This window comes from Oryctolagus cuniculus, chromosome 2 (genome assembly GCF_051225735.1).
Source record: "Oryctolagus cuniculus isolate XC-2025 breed Fujian yellow rabbit chromosome 2, ASM5122573v1, whole genome shotgun sequence".
Taxonomy (NCBI): Eukaryota; Metazoa; Chordata; class Mammalia; order Lagomorpha; family Leporidae; genus Oryctolagus; species Oryctolagus cuniculus.
In genome coordinates, this window is record NC_142868.1 from 18,217,249 (window position 1) to 18,239,396 (window position 22,148).

Here is a 22,148-nt window from a genome sequence, read left to right on the forward strand (position 1 = left end):
GATCTGGCTTCAAGGAAAATTAAAACTTGGGAGGAGTGTGTACGCACCAGCGCTGGAAAACGAGGTGAGATGGGACGCTGGCCCAGCACTGCAGCACAGCCGCCACCACCCCTTCCCCAACCCACCCTGGGATGGACACTGAGACACACACTACTGAGTGGGGGAGGAAATAGAAAACGGAACAGAGTGAGTGGCGCCTGCGGAAAGAGTGCAGGATTCAGGGGTACTAATTGAGAGACTGAGTAAGTCAGTATCTCTTGATGCCTCCTCAGTGCTGCAGTGGGCAGGAAGCAGCCATTTTGTCTGTTTACATTCGGGCTTAAAGGAGAACTGTCTTTGCCTCCACACTAACCTTCGGAGGTGGAGCAGAGCAACAGGACACTTCTTTCTTAGGCATCAGGGCTTTGAGCTGCTCTCCCTCGTCTACTCAAGTTACAAGAAAAAAAAAAAAACTGAATAGCACCTGTTGGGGGAAAAAGGGCAGGATCCAGAGCTGCAGTGGGCAGAGAGCAGCCATCCTATCTGTTTACATTCGGGCTGTGTAGAGCAGCCTGCTTACACTGGATACTGGTACAGATCCACAGCAGCCTATAGCAGAGAGAAATCAACCTGAAAAACCACCCAGACGGAATGCCAAAAAACAAAACAAAAGCCCACAATAAGAATTTAGAAGAACATATAAACTTGCCAATGGAGCAGGCTAAACCAACCATAACAGAGGCAGAAGAAGAAGTTGAAAACATGCCAGAAAAAGAATTCAGAAAATTAATAATCAGAATACTTAGAAATAATGAGAAACAGTGTCAAGAGCTGAATGAAAAACAAGCCCAAGGATTAGAGATCCTAAAGAGAAGCCAGAATGAGATACTGGAACTGAAAAACTCAATTGACCATATAAACACCGTGGAATCCCTCGGAAATTGAACAGATGAAATAGAAGACTGAATATCAGAATTCGAAGACAAACTTCCAGAAATAATACAGTAAGTTCAAACGGAGGAAGAAGAAATTAAAAAATAAGGTCGGAGACCTACAAGATTCAATCAAACAGTGTAATGTTCAGATAATAGGAGTCCCTGAGGGGGTGGAAAGAGAATGGATTGGAAGGTGTCTTCAATGAAATAATATCAGAAAACTTCAAACAAAGGCAGCTGGATAACAACACAAAAATACAACAGATAGCCAGGACTCCGAACAGAGTAGACCAGAAGAGAAATTCACCATGACACATTGTGGCAGCACTCAGTTCAGTGACACACAAAGAACAAATCCTAAAATGTGCCAGAGAAAAGCGACAAATCACATTCAGGGGTAAGTCAATCAGACTCACCCCAGACTTCTCATCACAAACACTACAGGCAAGGAGACAATGGCATGATATATTTCAAGTTTTAAAAGACAAACAATGCCAACCTAGAATACTATATCCTGCAAAGCTATCATTTATGAATGAAGGGGAAATAAAGATCTTCCATCACAAACAGAAACTGAAAGAATCTGTATCCACACATCCAACCCTACAACACTTGCTCAAAGACATGCTGCACACAGAAATACAAAAACAAGAACTTCACTACAAAAAAAATGCAAATGTAGAGTAACCCACAAAGTTCAAAATACATAAACAGCTCGTTTCAGGAAACATGAAGGGGAAAAGACAGTACTTAACAGTAATCACATTGAATGTGAATGGTTTTAATTCCACGACAAAGAGACATAGACTAGCTGATTGGATAAAGAAAGAGAATCCATCTATATGCTGCCTTCAGGAGACACACCTCATCAGCAAAGATGCACACAGACTGAAAGTGAAAGGATGGAAAAAGAAATTCCAAGCTAATGGAAATCAAAAAAGAGCTGGTGTGGCCATCCTAATATCAGACAAAATAGACTTTAACATAAAAACTATTAAAAGAGACAGAGAAGGGCACTATATAATGATTAAGGGATCTATCCAACAGGAAGACATTACTATTATAAATGTATTCGCATCTAATTACAGGGTGCCTGGCTACCTGAAAGAATTACTAAAGGATTTAAAGGAAGATATAGACTCAAATACAATAGTAACAGGGCACTTCAACACTCCACCCTCACCCATGGACAGATCAACCAGACAGAAATTCAACAAGGAAACAACTGAGCTAATTGACGCCATAGACCAAATAGACCTAATAGATATCTTCAGAACCTTCCACCCCACAGACACAAAGTTCATGTATTTCTCCCCAGTACATGGAACATTCTCTAGGATTGACCATATGCTAGGCCATAAAGGGAGTCTCAACAAATTCAAAAAAATTGAAACTATACCATGCAGCTTCTCAGACTATAGCACAGTGAAACTCGAAAACAACAACCCAAGAATCTCTACACCATATGCAAATATATGGAGAATGGACAACATGATCCTAAATGAACAGTGGGTCATCGAAGAAATTAAGAGAAATCAAAAGATTTCTAGAAACAAATGAAAATGATAACACAACCTATCAAAACCTGTGGGACACAGCAAAAGCAGTGCTAAGAGGAAAGTTTATAGCAATTGGTGCCTATATCAAGAAGCTGGAAAGGAACCAAACAAATGGACTCTCCATGCACCTCAAGGATTTAGAAAAAACAGGAGCAAATCAAGCCCAAATCCAAAAGGAGGAAAGAAATACTAAAGATCAGAGAAGAAATAAACAGAATTGAAACCAAAAAAACAATACAAAAGATCAACAAAACCAGGAGCTGGTTCTTTGAAAAAGAAACAAAATCTACACACCATTGGCCCAACTAACCAAAAAAAAGAGAAGACCCAAATCTGTAAAATCAAAGATAGTAATGGAAATGTAACAACAGACACAACAGAAATAAAAAGAATCATCAGAAACTACTACAAAGAGATGTATGCTAACACATTGGGGAACTTGGAAGAAATGGATAGATTCCTGGACAAATACAACCTTCCTAAACAGCCGTGAAGATATAGAAAATCTAAACAGACCCATAACCATGGAAGAAATTGAATCAGTAATAAACGCACTACCGAAAAAGAAGAGCCCAGGACCGGATGGCTTCACTGCCGAATTTTACTAGACATTTAGAGAACAACTAGCCCCAGTTCTCAAATTATTCAAAATGATTGAAAGAGAGGGAACCCTTCCAAATTCTTTCTACGAAGCCAATATTCCCTTAATTCCTAAGCCCAGGAAAAGATACAGCAGAGAAAGAAAACTTCAGACCTATCTCCCTGATGAACATAGATGCAAAAATACTCAACAAAATTCTGGCAAACCGAATCCAACTACATATCAGAAAGATCATTCATCTGGACCAAGTGGGATTTATCCCTGGTATGTAGGGATGGTTCAACATTCGAAAGTCAATCAATGTAATCCAGCACATTAATAAATTAGGAAACAAAAATCATATGGTTATCTCAATAGATGCAGAGAAAGCATTTGACAAAATACAACACCCTTTCATGATGAAAACCCTAAGCAAATTGGGGTTAGAAGGAACATTCCTCAACACAATTAAGGCAGTCTATGATAAACCAAAGGCCAGCATCATATTGAATGGGGAAAAGTTGGAGGCATTTCCATTGAAAACTGGCACCAGACAGGGATGCTCACTCTCACTACTGCTATTCAATATAGTCCTAGAAGTGTTAGCCAGAGCCATCAGTCAAGAAAAAGAAATTAAAGGGATACAAATGGGAAAGGAGGAAGTTAAACTATCCCTATTTGCAGATGACATGATATTATATATAGGGGACCCAATAAACTCCTATAAGAGACTACTGGAACTCATAGAAGAGTTTGGTAAAGTAGCAGGATACAAAGTCAACGCTCAGAAATCAACAGCCTTTGTATACACAGACAATGCCAGGGCCGAGGAAGAACTACTAAGATCAACCCCATTCACGATAGCCACAAAAACAATAAAGTACTTTGGAATAAATTTAACCAAGGAGGTCAAAGACCTCTATGATGAAAATTACAAAACACTAAAGAAAGAAATAGAAGATGACACAAAAAATGGAAAAACCTGCCATGCTCATGGATTGGAAGAATCAATATCATCAAAATGCCCATTCTCCCAAAAGCAACAATATACAAGTTCAATGCAATACCAATCAAAATACCAAAGTCATTCTTCAAAGACCTAGAAAAAACGATGCTGAAATTCATATGGAGAAACAGGAGACCCAGAATAGCTAAAGCAATCCTTTACAATAAAAACGAGGCCGGAGGCATCATAATTCCAGGCTTCAAGACATACTACAGGGCAGTTATAATCAAAACAGCCTGGTACTGGTACAAAAACAGATGGATAGACCAATGGAACAGAATAGAAACACCAGAGATCAATCCAAACATCTATAACCAACTCATATTCAACAAAGGACCTAAAACCAACCCCTGGAACAAGGACAGCCTCTTCAACTAATGGTGCTGGGAAAACTGGATGTCAAACCACATGTCGCAGTATGAAGCAAGACCCCTACCTTACACCTTATACAAAAATCCACTCAACATGGATCAAAGAACTAGAGATGTGTCACGACACCATGAAACTAATTGAGAGCATAGGGGAAACCCTTAAAGATATTGGAATAGGCGAAGAATTCCTGGAGAAGACCCCACAAGCACAGGTAATCAAAGATAAATAAATGCGATTACCTCAAATTGAAGAGTTTCTTAACAGCAAAGGAAACAGTCAGGAAAGTGAAGAGGCAACCAACAGAATGGGAGATGTTATTCGCAAACCACACTACAGATAAAGGATTAACAACTAGAATCTATGCAATGATCAAAAAACACCACAGAATCAAAACAAACATCCCAATAAAAAAAATGGGCCAAGGACCTTAACAGACATTTTTCAAAAGAGGAAATCCAAATGGCCAACAGGCACATGAAAAAATGCTCAGGATCCCTAGCCATCAGGGAAATGCAGATCAAAACCACAATGAGATTCCACCTCACTCCAGTTAGATTGGCTTACATACAGAAATCAAACAACAACAGATGCTGGCGAGGATGTGGAGAAAAAGGGACACTAATCCACTGTTGGTGGGAATGCAAACTGGTAAAGCCACTATGGAAGACAGTCTGGAGAATCCTCAGAAACCTGAATATAGCACTACGACAGGACCCAGCCATCCCACTCCTTGGAATATACCCAAATGGAATTAAAGGGGTGAAAAAAGCCATTTGCACCTCAATATTTGTTGCAGCTCAATTCACAATAGCTAAGACATGGAATCAACCTAAATGTCCATCAACGGATGACTGGATAAAGAAACTATGGGATATAAACTCTATGGAACACTATACAGCAGTAAAAAAACAATGAAATCCAGGCATTTACAACAAAATGGAGAAAGCTGGAAAACATCATGCTGAGTGAAATAAGCCAGTCCAAAAAGGGGCAAATATCACATGTTCTCCCTGATCGATGGCAACTAAACGAGCACCTAAAATGATACCCATTGAAGTGATATGAAAGACAATGACATGAGCAGCCCTTGTCTAGACTGTTGAGGAACAACTTACTATTTTGTTCCTTTAGTATTTTTGTTGTTGTTGTTGTTGCTCGGTTTGCTCTACACAAGACCACTGGTTGAACTCTGCAATCAATGCACAACCATTCTTAAGCATTTAAAAAGTAACAGAAAATTGATCTCTGTGAAACATAGGAGTGGGAATAAGAGAGGGAGGAGATATATAGGACGGCACATACTCACTCAGACCTACCTCCAATGGTGGAACTAGAAATGTGCCAGGGGATTTCAACTCAACCTTACCAAGAGGCAGGTACCAATGCCAGCACACTTGGTAAAGTGATAAGTATAAATACACAACTGATAAAAAAGATAGGGTAAGTGTCGAAGAGATTACACAAATAAGACCAGTGTAAGCAAATAATGAAAGATAGAATCAAAAGGGAGAGAATGATCCTGCCGGGGAAGCAGGACCCAGAGCAGACTCATAGAATGGCAAATGCCCAAAACAGCACTCCTGCCTCAGAATCAACCCTTGGGACATTCGGATCTGACTAAAAGGTCCATGAGAGTCTCACAGGCATGGAAATCCATGACACAGTGGCAAAAAACAATCTAATTGAAAGATCCTGGTGAACAAGACCCCAGCAGAAGGATCAGGCCATCAAGGAGAGAGGCGCCTTTCTCTGAAGGGAGGAAGGAACCTCCACTGTGATACGGCCATAACTAAACAAATTCAGAGTTGGTGAACTCAAGGGGCTTCCATAGCCTAGATAGCTCATAGCAAGAGTCTCGGGTGATTGCTGACATCATAAATAAGAGTGCCAATTGTTAAATCAACAACGGGAGTCACTGGGTTCATGCTCCCCATGCAGGATCTCTGTCCTTAATGTGTTTAACTATGAAACTCAAAAACAACACTACTAGGGGGTTCAGTAAGATGACGGAATAGGAAGGGAGCACACTGATAGTCCGGGGAGAGACAGTTTAATAAAAGTGGAGATACTGCAGGTTCAAGGAAGAGTAGGGGAGGAAACAGCAGAAGAAACTCTTCCGGAATGCGTGATTCACAGTGGACCTGCATGGAGAGCATGGGAGCCCACAGTTCGGGACACCAACAGCAGACTCAACACACCAGCACTGGAATGCGAGGTGAGCCGAACCTCAATAGGCCAAGACACCAGCAGGCAAACGGAGAGAGGAGACTAGAGGGAACGACCCCCCCCCCGGGGGGGGGGGAGTTCACCAGGCTAACTGGAAGAGAGAGAGAAAAAAAAAAAGGTGACTGGTACGGACACGGGTTTCTCTCTCTCCGCTCACCTCTCAAGGGCGAGCAAGACAAAGAGCAGGCGCCATCTTGGACATACGTCATAAGCAGAGTGACCTCAGGTCTGCACCGGCCCTGAGCCTAGCAGAAAAACCTGACTCTGGGCGGGGCAAATTAACAGGAGATTAGGACCTAGTATATTTGTGGTGCTACTGAACTGAGACTGTGAAAAAAGAGATGGTGGGGGAGAGAACTCACAGAATTCACGTGAGTACTCTCCAGAGACACTATAATTCCGTAACTTTGGCAACCCAGTGGGAGACTGAAGGAGCATCTGAGCCCACTCTGAGGGCAGAACAGATTCCCTGTGTTGTCCTTGGGAAAGAGCTTCCGATCTCTGGCTCCTGTGGGTGTATCATTTGCCTGCTAACTACCTCCAACTTTGTTCAGCTGTGTGGAATTACTTCCCTTTTGAATCAAAAAAAGAGAGAGAGAGAGATCTACCATGCCTAACCTGGGAGTGTCACCTTTGGCACACCAAACAGAGTTCTCAGGCCACACGCATCTCAAGCCTCTAAGGCTCCATCAAAAACAGATAGTCCACTTAATCTAGAGTCATAGTATAACAAGAAAAAGCACCACAGTGAAGAAACCAAATATCTCCAATATGCCAAGTAACAAATGCAAAAACCAAGGTAATAAAAACAAGGAAGTCACCATGATGCCCCCAAATGAAAAAGACATCCCAATTCAAGATTATGAAGATGATGAGTTAGAAGAAATGCAAGAAGCAGATCTCAAAAAATTGATAAGAACATTAAGAAGTTCTCAAAAACAAATTCTTGAACTACAGAAATCCTTAATGGACAAGATAGAAAATCTCTCTTGCGAAAATGAAATATTAAGGAGGAATCAAAATGAAACGAAACAACTAGTACAACAGGAAACTGTGATAGTGACGAGAAATCATAATGAAGTGAAGAATTCAATAGATCAAATGAAAAACACAATAGAGATCCTTGCAAACAGAATGGGTGAAGCAGAAGAGAGAATATCAGACTTAGAACACAGAACAGGAAAGGATACAGTCAGACCAAAGAAAAGAAGAGAAAATTAGAAATCTAAAACATATTGTCAGGAATCTGCAGGATACTATTAAAAAACCCAACATTCGGGTTCTAGGAGTTCCTGAAGACATGGAGAGAGAGAAAGGATTAGAAGGCCTTTTTAGTGAGATATTAGCAGAAAATTTCCCAGGTTTGGAGAAGGACAGAGAAGTCCTAGTACAGGAAGCTCACAGAACCCCTAATAAACATGACCAAAAGAGATCTTCACCACGACATGTTGTAAATAAATTCTCCACAGTGAAACATAAAGAAAAGATCCTAAAATGTGCAAGAGAGAAACGTCAGATTACTCTCAGAGGATCTCCAATCAGACTCACAGCTGACTTCTCATCAGAAACCCTACAAGCTAGGAGGGAATGGCGAGATATAGCCCAGGTACTAAGAGAGAACAACTGCCAGCCCAGAATATTATATCCTGCAAAGCTATCATTTGTGAATGAAGGTGAAATAAAGACTTTTCATAGCAAACAGAAACTGAAAGAATTTGTCGCCACTGGTCCAGCCCTGCAAAAGATGCTTAAAGATGTGTTACACACAGAAACAAAGAAACACGGTCATCAATATGAAAGAAGGTAAAGGAAGGAAACCTCACAGCAAAAGATCACAGGGAATTCAAAGCATATATTAGAACTTATCTTTGGCAAATGGCAGGGCAAAGTTACCACTTATCATTAGTCACATTGAACGTGAATGGCCTGAACTGTCCAGTTAAAAGACACCGATTGGCTGATTGGGTTAAGGAACAAAACCCATCTATTTGCTGCTTACAAGAAACACATCTTTCCAACAAAGATCCATACAGACTGAAAGTGAAAGGCTGGAAAAAGATATACCATGCCAACAGAAATGAAAAAAGAGTGGGCGTAGCCATCTTAATATCAGACAACATAAACTTTACCACAAAAACCGTTAAGAGAGACAAAGAGGGACACTACATAATGATTAAGGGATCAATTCAACAGGAAGATATAACAATTATCAATGTATATGCACCTAACTACAGGGCACCGGTTTATCTAAAAGATTTGTTAATGGACTTAAAGGGAGACTTAGACCCCAATACAATAGTACTGGGGGACTTCAATACTCCACGCTCAGAAATAGACAGATCAACAGGACAGAAGATCAACAAGGATAGAGTAGATTTAAACGACACTATAGCCCAAATGGATCTAACAGATATATACAGAACTTTCAATCCTACAGCTAAAGATTTTACATTCTTCTCAGCAGTACATGGAACCTTCTCTAGGATTGACCACATACTAGGCCATAAAGCAAGTCTCAGCAAATTCAAAAGAATTAGAATCATACCATGCAGCTTCTCAGACCATAAAGGAATGAAGTTGGAAATTAGCAACTCAGGAATCCCTAGAGCATACGCAAACACATGGAGATTGAACAACATGCTCCTGAATGAACAATGGGTCATGGAAGAAATTAAAAGAGAAATCAAAAACTTTCTGGAAGTAAATGAGGATAACAGCACAACATACCAAAACTTATGTGATGCAGCAAAAGCAGTGTTAAGAGGAAAGTTTATATCAATAGGTGCCTACATCAAGAAATTGGAAAGGTACCAAATAGAAGAGCTTTCAATTCACCTCAAGGATCTAGAAAACCTACAGCAAACCAGACCCAAATCTAGTAGGAGAAGAGAAATAATTAAAATCAGAGAAGAAATCAACAGGATTGAATCAAGAAAAACATTCCAAAAAATCAGCCAAACGAGGAGCTGGTTTTTTGAAAAAATAAACAAAATGGACACCCCATTGGCCCAACTAAAAAAGAAAAGACCCCAATCCATAAAATCAGAGATGAAAAAGGAAACGTAACAACAGACCACAGAAATAAAAAGAATCATCAGAAATTACTACAAGGACTTGTATGCCAGCAAACAGGGAAACCTATCAGAAATGGATAGATTCCTGGACACATGCAACCTACCTAAATTGAACCAGGAAGACATCGAAAACCTAAACAGACCCATAACTGAGACAGAAATTGAAACAGTAATAAAGGCCATCCCAACAAAGAAAAGCCCAGGACCAGATGGATTGACTGCTGAATTCTACCAGACATTTAAAGAAGAACTAACTCCAATTCTTCTCAAACTATTCAGAACAATCGAAGAAGAGGGAATCCTCCCAAATTCTTTCTATGAAGCCAGCATCACCTTAATTCCTAAGCCGGAAAAAGATGCAGCATTGAAAGAGAATTACAGACCATTATCCCTGATGAACATAGATGCAAAATTCCTCAATAAAATTCTCGCCAATAGAATGCAACAACACATCAGAAAGATCATCCACCCAGACCAAGTGGGATTTATCCCTGGTATGCAGGGATGGTTTAATGTGCACAAGACAATCAATGTGATACACCACATTAACAGACTGCAGAAGAAAAACCATATGATTATCTCAATAGACGCCGAAAAAGCATTTGATAAAATACAACACCCGTTCATGATGAAAACTCTAAGCAAACTGGGTATGGAAGGAACATTCATCAATACAATCAAAGCAATCTATGAAAAACCCACAGCCAACATCCTATTGAATGGGGAAAAGTTGGAAGCATTTCCACTGAGATCTGGAACCAGACAGGGATGCCCACTCTCACCACTGCTATTCAATATAGTTCTGGAGGTTCTAGCCAGAGCTATTAGGCAAGAAAAAGAAATTAAAGGGATACAAATTGGGAAGGAAGAACTCAAACTATCCCTCTTTGCAGATGACATGATTCTGTATTTAGGGGACCCAAAGAACTCTACTAAGAGACTATTAGAACTCATAGAAGATTTTGGCAAAGTAGCAGGGTATAAAATCAATGCACAAAAATCAACAGCCTTTGTATACACAGACAATGCCATGGCTGAGGAAGAACTTCTAAGATCAATCCCATTCACAATAGCTACAAAAACAATCAAATACCTTGGAATAAACTTAACCAAGGACGTTAAAGATCTCTACGATGAAAATTACAAAACCTTAAAGAAAGAAATAGAAGAGGATACCAAGAAATGGAAAAATCTTCCATGCTCATGGATTGGAAGAATCAATATCATCAAAATGTCCATTCTCCCAAAAGCAATTTATAGATTCAATGCAATCCCAATCAAGATACTGAAGACCTTCTTCTCAGATCTGGAAAAAAATGATGCTGAAATTTATATGGAGACACAGGAGACCTCGAATAGCTAAAGCAATCTTGTACAACAAAAATGAAGCTGGAGGCATCACAATACCAGATTTCAGGACATACTACAGGGCAGTTGTAATCAAAACAGCATGGTACTGGTACAGAAACAGATGGATAGACCAATGGAACAGAATTGAAACACCAGAAATCAATCCAAACATCTACAGCCAACTCATATTTGATCAAGGGTCCAAAACCAATCCCTGGAGTAAGGACAGTCTATTCAATAAATGGTGCTGGGAAAATTGGATTTCCACGTGCAGAATCATGAAGCAAGACCCCTGCCTTTCATCTTACACAAAAATCCACTCAACATGGATTAAAGACTTAAATCTACGACCTGACACCATCAAATTATTAGAGAGCATTGGAAAAACCCTGCAAGATATAGGTACCGGCAATGACTTCTTGGAAAACACCCCAGAAGCACAGGCAGTCAAAGCCAAAATTAACATTTGGGATTGCATCAAATTGAGAAGTTTCTGTACTGCAAAAGAAACAGTCAGGAGAGTGAAGAGACAACCGACAGAATGGGAAAATATATTTGCAAACTATGCAACTGATAAAAGGTTGATAACCAGAATCTACAAAGAGATCAAGAAACTCCACAAGATCAAAACAAACAACCCACGTAAGAGATGGGCCAAGGACATCAATAGACATTTTTCAAAAGAGGAAATCCAAATGGCCAACAGACACATGAAAAAATGTTCAAGATCACTAGCCATCAGGGAAATGCAAATCAAAACCACAATGAGGTTTCACCTCACCCTAGTTAGAATGGCTCACATTCAGAAATCTACCAACAATAGATGCTGGAGATGATGTGGGGAAAAAGGGACACTAACCCACTGTTGGTGGGAATGCAAACTGGTTAAGCCACTATGGAAGTCAGTCTGGAGATTCCTCAGAAACCTGAATATAACCCTACCATACAACCCAGCCATCCCACTCCTTGGAATTTACCCAAAGGAAATGAAATTGGCAAACAAACAAGTGTCTGCACCTTAATGTTTATTGCAGCTCAATTCACAATAGCTAAGACCTAGAACCAACCCAAATGCCCATCAACAGTAGACTGGATAAAGAAATTATGGGAAATGTACTCTATAGAATACTATACAGCAGTCAAAAACAATGAAACCCAGTCATTTGAAACAAAATGGAGGAGACTGGAAAACATCATGCTGAGTGAACTAAGCCAGTCCCAAAGGGACAAATATCATATGTTCTCCCTGATCTGTGACAACTAACTGAGCACCAAAGGGGAAACCTGTTGAAGTGAAATGGACACTATCAGAAACAGTGACTTGATCAGCTCTTGTCCTGACTGTTGATAAACAATGTAATACTTTATCCATTTTAGTATTTTGTTTTTGTTCTAGTACCATTGGCTGAACTCTGTAATTAACACACAATTATTCTTAGGTGTTTAAATTTTAATTGAAAAGTGATCCCTGTTAGGAATTTGGAAAACATTATGTTGAGTGAAATAAGCCAATCCCAAAGGGACAAATACCACTTGTTCTCCTTGATAGGTGACAACTATCTGAGCACCAAAAAGGAAACCTGTTAAAGTGAAATGAACACTATGAGAAATGGTGACTTGATCAGCTCTCACCCTGACTGTTGATGAGCAGCTTAATATGTTATCCCTCTTAGTATTTTTTTTTGTTTGTTCTACTTAATAGTTTTGGTTGAATACTGTAATCAATACACAATTCTTCTTAAGGGCTGAAACTTAAATGAAAAGTGATCACTGTTAAATATAAGAGTTAGAAACATACCAGGGGATTCGAATTCAATCCCATCGAGGTGGTATGTACCAATGCCATCTCACTAGTCCCAGTGATCAATTTCTGTTCACAATTGATCATAATGATAGGACTAAGAACCAAAGGGATCACATAAACAAGAATAGTGTCTGCAAATACTAGCTGATAGAATCAAAAAGGGAGAGAATCATCCAACATGGGAAGTGAGATACACAGCAGACCCATAGAATTGCAAATATCCAAACAGTGCTCTGGCCTCATAATCAGCCCTTAAGGCATTCGGATCTGGCTGAAATGCCCATGAGAGTATTTCAGACATGGAAAGCAAGACAATCTGGGGAAAAAAAAAAAAAAAAAAACTAAATGAAAGATCTCCACGAGTGAGATCCCAGTGGAAAGAACAGGTCATCAAAGAAGGAGGTACCTTTCTCAGAAGGGAGGAGAGAACTTCCACTTTGACCATGGCCTTGTCTAAAAATGATCAGAGTCAGTGAAATCAGGGGGCTTCCATAGCCTTGGCAGCTCATGACAAGAGCCTAGTGTGATTACTGATGCCATAAACAAGAGTGTCAATTTGTTAAGTCAACAACAGGAGTCACTGTGCACTTACTCCTCATGTAGGATCTCTGTCCTTAGTGTGCTGTACATTGAGATTTAATGCTATAACTAGTAGTCAAACAGTATTTTTCACTTTATGTTTCTGTGTGGGAGCAAACTGTTGAAATCTTTACTTAATGTATGCTCAACTGATCTTCTGTATATAAAGAGAATTGAAAATGAATCTTGATGTGAATGGAAGGGGAGAGGGAGTGGATAAGGGGAGGGTTGCGGGTTGGAGGGACATTATGGGGGGAAGCCATTGTAATCCATAAGCTGTACTTTGGAAATTTATATTCATTAAATAAAAGTTAAAAAAAAAAAAAAACACTACTAGTCGAACAATACCCCATACCTGGATACCTGGTTCGGTTGTGTGAGTGCAGCCTGTTGAAATCCCTGCTTAGTATATACTAAGTTGATCTTCAGTATATGAAGGTAATTGAAAATGAAACGTGATGAAGGGTGGGATGGGAGAGGGAGTGGATGAGGGGAGGGCCATGGGAGGGAGGGAGGTTGGGGGGGAGCCACAACAATACAAAAGTTGCATTTTATATTCTACTTAAAACTATTGGTTGAACTCTGTAATTAATACACAATTACTCTTAGGTGTTTAATTAATGCTATAACTAGTACTCAAATAGTATTTTACACTTTGTGTTTCTGTGTGGGAGCAAAATGTGGAAATCTTTACTTAATATATGCTAAATTGATCTTCTGTATATAAAGATAATTGAAAATAAATTTGATGTGAAGGGGAAGGGGAAAGGGAGTGGGAGAGGGGAGTGTTGTGGGTAGGAGGGAAGTTCCGGGGGGGGGGGGGAGGAAGCTATTGTAATCCATAAGCTGTACTTTGGAAATTTATACTCATTAAATAAATGAAAGAAAGAAAGAAAGAAAGGAAATTGCAAACTGCTTATCCCAACAGATCAACAAGCAGAATGTCAAGAACCACCAAAAATAAACAAAAGAAGCAAAATAGGTAAGATGAAAATACAATAACAGGTGATTCTCAAAGAAAGAAAAAAGGCTAACAAGAATATTAAAATGGTCATCACCTGTAGCCATCAGAAAAATACAAATTCAAAGCACAAGAAGATAATACTTCAATCCTGTCAGAATGGCTATTATCCAAAAACAGTAAGAAATGCTGGCAAGAATGTTGACAAAGGAAAACTATACATTGCTGGGATGAATGTAAATTAGTGCAGTCACTTGTAAAACATTATGGAGATTTCTTAGAAATTGACTTGCTATTTCCATTTCTTAGATTTTCTAAGTTGGTAGCATATCATATTTCATAGTAGTATCTAGTAGTCCTTGCCATTTCAGTAGTATTGGAGTGTCTCATCTCTCAATTTTTTGTTTGTCTTTTTTTTTTATTACTAGGATGACAAAATCTTGGTTATATCCCTATCCTTTTAATCAAATGCTGTTTGTTGAGTTGATCATTTATAATTATTTCAGTTTGTTTCATTTGTTTCTAATCTCATGTTTATTATGATTGCCCAGCTCTTGACATTATGCTAGGTTGTTGCTTGTTTGAGTCTTGTTTTTCATACATTACAAGGAATTTGTAAAAATCACAACACAAATTCTATAATGATATACCATTGCTAACAATTACTATCATAAGAATTTATTACAAAGTTGTACAAAGTGCTACATTTTTAGGAAAACTGATACTACAGATATTTCTTTGATTTATTTCTTTTGTTATGTTTTTGTTTTAAATCTTTATTCCCACATATAAGGGGATAATGCTTTACTTGTCTTTCTGTGAATGGCTTATTTCACTCTACATGAGTTCCTCAAGTTGTAGCATTATGATTCAAATGACTGATTTTCATTTTTTCTTACAACTGAGTAATATTCCATTCTCTTTATGCATTCATCTGATGGATAAATTGGTAGATTATATAGTGTGGCTCTTGTGAACAACGCTGCAGCAGTAACCACAGTGGTGCAGGTGTCTCTTTGATACAGTATGTGCATGTCTTATGAGTATGTACTCAGCAGTGGGATTGCAGGATCATATAGTAGTTCTTTCATATGTGTTTATTCAGTTTTGACATCTCTGTGTATTGAAAATACTTTCCTTTCTCCAAAGTGTCATCTTAGCATTTTGGTCTAAAATCAGTACATGGATAAATTTCTGGATACATAAAATCTACCACAATTAAACCAAGAGGATATCAAAAAAATCTAAATAGCTCCAGAAGAGTAATAAGATTGAAGCGCTAATTAAAAGTCTTTCATAGCAGAAAAGGACCCAATGGATTTACAAGTGAATTTTACAAAACATTCAAAGAAGAAATAAAAAAAATGATGGAACCCAGTCTATATTTGTAATGAAGATAACATTGCTGTGATACCACAAGCCCATAGAAAGATGATATGAAAAGAAATCTAAGAGCAATACCTCAGATTAAACTACATGCCAAAAAACTCAAAATAATAGCAAACCAAATCCAGCACTATATAAATATCCCACATCACAATCCGGTGGTAGTCATCCCAGGAATGCAAGGATGGCTCAAGAGTCACCCACCAATGCACTCAAAAATGGCATCAACAGAATGAAGAACAGAGAACATGTGATCATTTTAGTGGATGCAGGAGAAGCTTTTCCCAAGATTCAATATCCTTTCATGACCCACCCTCCCTCCAAAAAAAGAGAAAACAAAGAAAATAAAGAAGAAAATGCTGCATACTTCACATACAGGAGGATGATCACTCAAAACATTACTCAAAAGTACAAAGGCTATATATGACAGACATTTGTAGTCAAAATCATACAGAATGATTGGGGAAAAGCTTAAATTATTTCCACAAAGATCTCAACAAGACAAAGATGTCCACTTTCAATGTTCTTATTTAATATAGTTGCAAATCATAGCAAGGTCAATTAAGAAAGAAAGACCTTCAAAACTGAAAAGGAGGGAGTAATATCTCCAAGTTGTAATTTCCATCATAATGGTTGCAAACAGAGGAACTCATGTTGAGAGAAATTTAACTATACACAGGAAGACAAATACTGTGAGTTCTCTTATATGTGGGAGTAGAAATTTAAAAATATGAAATAAATGCCTGTCATGTTAGTTGTCCTGAAAATATAGTGCTTTCTCCAACTTTTTATAATTTTTTTGAACTTTTTACTGTATTTTATAAAGTTTTATTACTATAAAGAGAACTATTTCATGTATATTTAGGAGTATTTCTAAGAAATTTACCATATTATCCTGCCTTTCCCCCTCCAAATCTTCCTTCTTCCTCCCTTTCTCTTTTTTTTTAATTTTTTTCAAAGACATAATTTTAATACACTCTTTATTCACAGGCTTAATTCACCATTAATCATAATAACATGTAAAAAGTAGGAAGACTGTAGTTCCACAGGAGTATAAACAAGGGCTAAAAAATCATATTACAAGATGTCCATTTCATTCCTATACATTTAAACTAATTGATAATATTTACTGTAGTTTACTGATGTGTGCTTTTTAAAAATTTCCCATGACTGAATGAAAAATTTCAAAAAGCAACAAACAAAGCACAAACAGAAGGAAGTCACAATTAGGATGAAAGCAGATACAAATGAAATAAAGTAAAATAAAGCAGATCAGCACAACTAAAAGCTTGTGGTTTGAGAGGGTAAGGAAATAAATGTTTTCATAATATTAATAAGAAAACTCAAATATGGGTATAGAGATGAGACTTTCAACACGTACCACTGAAAGACAAAACCTTGTCAATTATGACAATGTTGTGGTAACAACTTGGATAAATCTCTAAGATCTGGCTAAATCCCTGGATATGTAAAGTTTACCACTATTAAAATAGATAAATAGCTCAAAAAAGTAATGAGATTGAAGCAGTAATTGAAAGTCTTCCATAAAGAAAAGTGTGAATGTGATGCCTTCATAAATGAATTCTACAAAAATTTAAAGGGGAACTAAAAATGATGGAACTGTGTCAACATATTTTTAAGATGCCCTGATTTCACTCAGCATAAAATAAGCCAATCCCAAAGGGACAAATACCACATGTTCCCTTGATAGGTGACAACTAACTGAGCACCAAAAAGGAAACCTGTTAAAGTGAAATGAACACTATGAGAAATGGTGACTTGATCAGCCCTCACCCTGACTGTTGATGAGCAGCTTAATATGTTATCCCTCTTAGTATTTTTTTTGTTTGTTCTACTTAATACTTTTGGTTGAATACAGTAATCAATACACAATTCTTCTTAAGTGCTGAAATTTAACTGAAAAGTGATCGCTGTTAAATGTAAGAGTGGGAATAAGAGAGGGAAGATATGTGCAATTCGGGACATGCTCAAGCTGACTTACCACAAACGGTAGAGTTAGAAACATACCAGGGGATTCCAATTCAGTCCCATCGAGGTGGCATGTACCAATGCCATCTCACTAGTCCCAGTGATCAATTTCTGTTCACAATTGATCATGATGATAGGACTAAGAACCAAAGGGATCACATAAACAAGAATAGTGTCTGCAAATACTAGCTGATAGAATCAAAAAGGGAGAGAATGATCCAACATGGGAAGCGGGATACACAGCAGACTCATAGAATGGCAGATGTCCTAAGTAGCACTCTGGCCTCAGAATCAGCCCTTAAGGCATTCGGATCTGGCTGAAGAGCCCATGAGAGTATTTTAGGCATGGAAAGCCAAGACACTCTGGAAAAAAAAAAAAAAAAACCTAAATGAAAGATCTCTGCGAGTGAGATCCCAGTGGAAAGAAGGGGTCATCAAAGAAGAAGGTACCTTTCTCTGAAGGGAGGAGAGAACTTCCACTTTGACTATGACTTTGTCAAAATAAGATCAAAGTGAACTCAAAAGGCTTCCAGAGGCTTGGCAACTCATGACTAGAGCCTAGGGAGATTACTGACGCCATAAACAAGAGTATCAATTTGTTAAGTCAACAACAGGAGTCACTGTGTACTTACTCCTCATGTAGGATCTCTGTCCTTAATGTGTTGTCCAATGTGAATTAATGCTATACCTAGTACTGAAACAGTATTTTACACTTTATGTTCTGTGTGGGATCAAACTGTTGAAATTTTTACTTAATATATTGATCTTCTGTATATAAAGATCATTGAAAATGAATCTTGATGTGAATGGAAATGGAGAGGGAGCGGGAGTTGGGGGTTGCAGGCAGGAGGGAGGTTATGGGCGGGGGGGAAAGCCATTGTAATCCATAAGCTGAACTTTGGAAATTTATATTTGCTAAATAAAAGTTAAAAAAATAGAATTATGAAGAAAAAAATTTTTCTGGTGATCAATTTCTGTTCACAATTGATCATGATGATAGGACTAAGAACCAAAGGGATCACATAAACAAGAATAGTGTCTGCAAATACTAGCTGATAGAATCAAAAAGGGAGAGAATCATCCAACATGGGAAGCGGGATACACAGCAGACCCATAGAATGGCAGATGTCCTAAACAGCACTCTGGCCTCAGAATCAGCCCTTAAGGCATGCAGATCCGGCTGAAAAGCCCATGAGAGTATTTCAGGCATGGAAAGCCAAGACACTCTGGGGAAAAAAAAAAAAAAAAAAAAAAACACCTAAATGAAAGATCTCCGCGAGTGAGATCCCAGTGGAAAGAATGGGTCATCAAAGTAGGAGGTACCTTTCTCTGAAGGGAGGAGAGAACTTCCACTTTGACCATGGCCTTGTCTAAATATGAACAGAGTTGGTGAAATCAGGGGGCTTCCATAGCCTTGGCAGCTCATGACAAGAGCCTAGATTGATTACTGATGCCATAAACAAGAGTGTCAAATTGTTAAGTCAACAACAGGAGTCACTGTGCACTTACTCCTCATGTAGGATCTCTGTCCTTAGTGTGCTGTACATTGAGATTTAATGCTATAACTAGTAGTCAAACAGTATTTTTCACTTTATGTTTCTGTGTGGGAGCAAACTGTTGAAATCTTTACTTAATGTATGCTCAACTGATCTTCTGTATATAAAGAGAATCGAAAATGAATCTTGATGTGAATGGAAGGGGAGAAGGAGTGGGAAAGGGGAGGGTTGCGGGTGGGAGGGACGTTATGTGGGGGAAGCCATTGTAATCCATAAGCTGTACTTTGGAAATTTATATTCACTAAATAAAAGTTAAAAAATAAATAAATATTTGTTGCATTAAAAAAATGCCCATATACTCTTACACCAAAACCAAATCTAGGCACAACACAAAAATAAGCCTATGCAATGAAATCTTTGATGTACAGAGATGTGAATTTCTCAAGAAAGTATTAATATACCAAATCCTGAACTACATCAGAATGACCCTGCATCTCAATGAATGGGCATTTATTCCAGGGATGCAAGGATGGCTCAATAATTTACACATCAAGGAGCCGTCCTTGTGGCACTGGGTTAACGCCCTGGCCTGAAGCACTGGCATCCCATATGGGTACATGTTGGAGACCCGGTTGCTCCATATCCAATCCAGCTCTCTGCTATGATCTGGGAAAACAGTAGAAGATATCCCAAGTTCTTGGGCCCCTGCAGCAACGTGGGAGACCCAGAAGAAGCTCCTGGCTTCAGATCGGCTCAGCTCTCACTGTTGCAGTCATCTGGGGAGTGAACCAGTGGATGGAAGACCCCTCTCTCTTTCTCTGCTTCTCCTTCTCTCTCTGTGTAGCTCCGACTTTCGAATAAATAAATAAATCTTAAAAAAATTACATATCAATAGACATAATAAATCACAGCATAAAAAGCACATGATTGTTTAAATATATGCAGCACATTCTTTTAATAACACTCATTCTGCTTTCATGATAGATGTGCTCAGCATCTTAGGTATAGAAGGAACATATCTGAAAAGTAAAAAGGCTATAGATGAAAAACAACTTATCAATATCATACTGAATGGAAAAAAGCTGAAAACATATCCACTCTGACCTGGAACAAGACAATGATGTCCATTTTCTTCACTCTTGTGATTTCCAATACTATATGGAATAACAGTGATTAGGAAACAAAGTGAAATAGAAGGCATCCAGACTGGGAAGGAGAATGTTAAAATGGGCATTTTCTCAGAAAGTATGATATTAGACATAGGGAAGCCTAAAGATTCAAACAAAAAGCAATTAGAAGTGATAAACCAATTCAGTAATGTCTCAAATATATGCCAAAATCAGTAGCGTTTCTACATACCTAAAGTTATCTTGATATAAGACAAGTCAAGAAGGAAATCCCATTCACTGATATTAGGGTGGCTACATCAGCTCTTTGTTGGTTTCTGGTAGCATATTTTTCCATCTTTTTACTTTCAGACTGTGTGTATTTTGTTATTGAGATGTGTTTCTTGTATGCAGCAAATAAAGTTTGTTTTTTTTTTAATTCATTCAACCAGTCTGTTTCTTTTAACTGGAAAGTTAATGCCAGTTACATTCAAGGTGACTGTGCCATTTTTCCCATAAATATTCTTATTGTTTACTTTGGATTTCCTTTGTACTTTTACTGGGGGATTTTTTGCCTTCACCTTCTTTCATAGTGCTGACAACTTTTATATGTTTCTGTGTGTAGCACATCCTTAAGTATCTTTTGTAAGGCTGGACAAAAAGTGACAATTTTTTTCAATTTGTTATGGGGGGGCCTTTATTTCACCTTCATTCATAACTGAGAACTTTGCAGGGTACAGTATTTTGAGTTGAAGATTTTTTTCTCTTAAGACTTGGACTGTATCTTGACATTCTCTCCTAGCATGTTGGGTTTCTGATGAGAATTAAGTTGTGAGTCTAGTTGGAGAATCTTAAGGTAATCTGGCATTTCTCTTTTGCACATTCTAGAATCTTTGTTGTACTGTGGAGAGTTTGACTACAACGTGTCATGGTGAAGAACTTTTTTGTTCTTGTCTATTAGGAGTTCTGTGTGCTTCATATACTTGGATATCCCATTCATAATAGCAACAAAAAATGTGGTATTTAAAAATAAATTTACAAAGTGTAATATTTCTACATGGAAATTCATAAAGCACTTGTGAAAATATTCAAGGACACAAACAGTTTGGAAAGTTTTTTTCATGTTAATGGATGGAATGAATCAATATTTTAAACTATTGATACTACCTAAAATCATCTAAAAATTTAATGCAATGTCTATAAAATAGCAATGACATTTGTTACAGAGTTAGAAAACAATGCTAACATTCATATGGATGTAATAAAGACTCAGAATAGCCAAAGTGATTGTAATCAAATTAAATACATACATACATACATACATGAATTTTAAAAGAAATGGGAGCTATCACAATTCCAGGTTTCAAGGCATACCACCAGTGTATAGTAAGTATAACAACATAAAAACATGGTTCTGGCATATGAAAGGATATGTAGATCAGTGGAACTTAATAGAGAATCCAGAAAATTAATCATATAATAGTGAATTTTGACAAAGATACCAAGAAGATACATTGAAGAAAGGAGAATATTTTAAATAAATGGCAAAACCTGATACATAAGTGTAGAAGAATGAAATGAGTTCTCTATCTATAATGATAACTCAAGTTGCCTCAAAGATCTAAGTAAAACCTCTCAAACTATGCAACTGCTGGACCAAAATATAAGGAAAGCATTAGACATTAATGTTGACCAGAATTTATTTTGTTTAAGACCACAAAAGTGCAGGCAACAAATGGAAAAATC

At 38.0% G+C, this 22,148-nt stretch overlaps 1 protein-coding gene across 5 annotated transcripts in view; it reads left to right on the forward strand.

Annotated features, from left to right (window-relative positions):
• The window catches only part of LOC149127695 (uncharacterized), a 165,790-nt gene that overhangs the window by 76,022 nt on the left and 67,620 nt on the right, over window positions 1–22,148 (forward strand). For 3 of the 5 annotated variants that reach the window (XM_089326984.1, XM_089326983.1, XM_089326982.1), the window contains exon 3: window positions 14,393–14,446. The exons of the other annotated variants lie outside the window; for them this stretch is intronic. In XM_089326984.1, coding sequence (XP_089183110.1) covers window positions 14,393–14,446 — 54 coding nt within the window. The remainder of the gene's footprint in view (window positions 1–14,392; window positions 14,447–22,148) is intronic. 5 annotated transcript variants of the gene reach the window in all.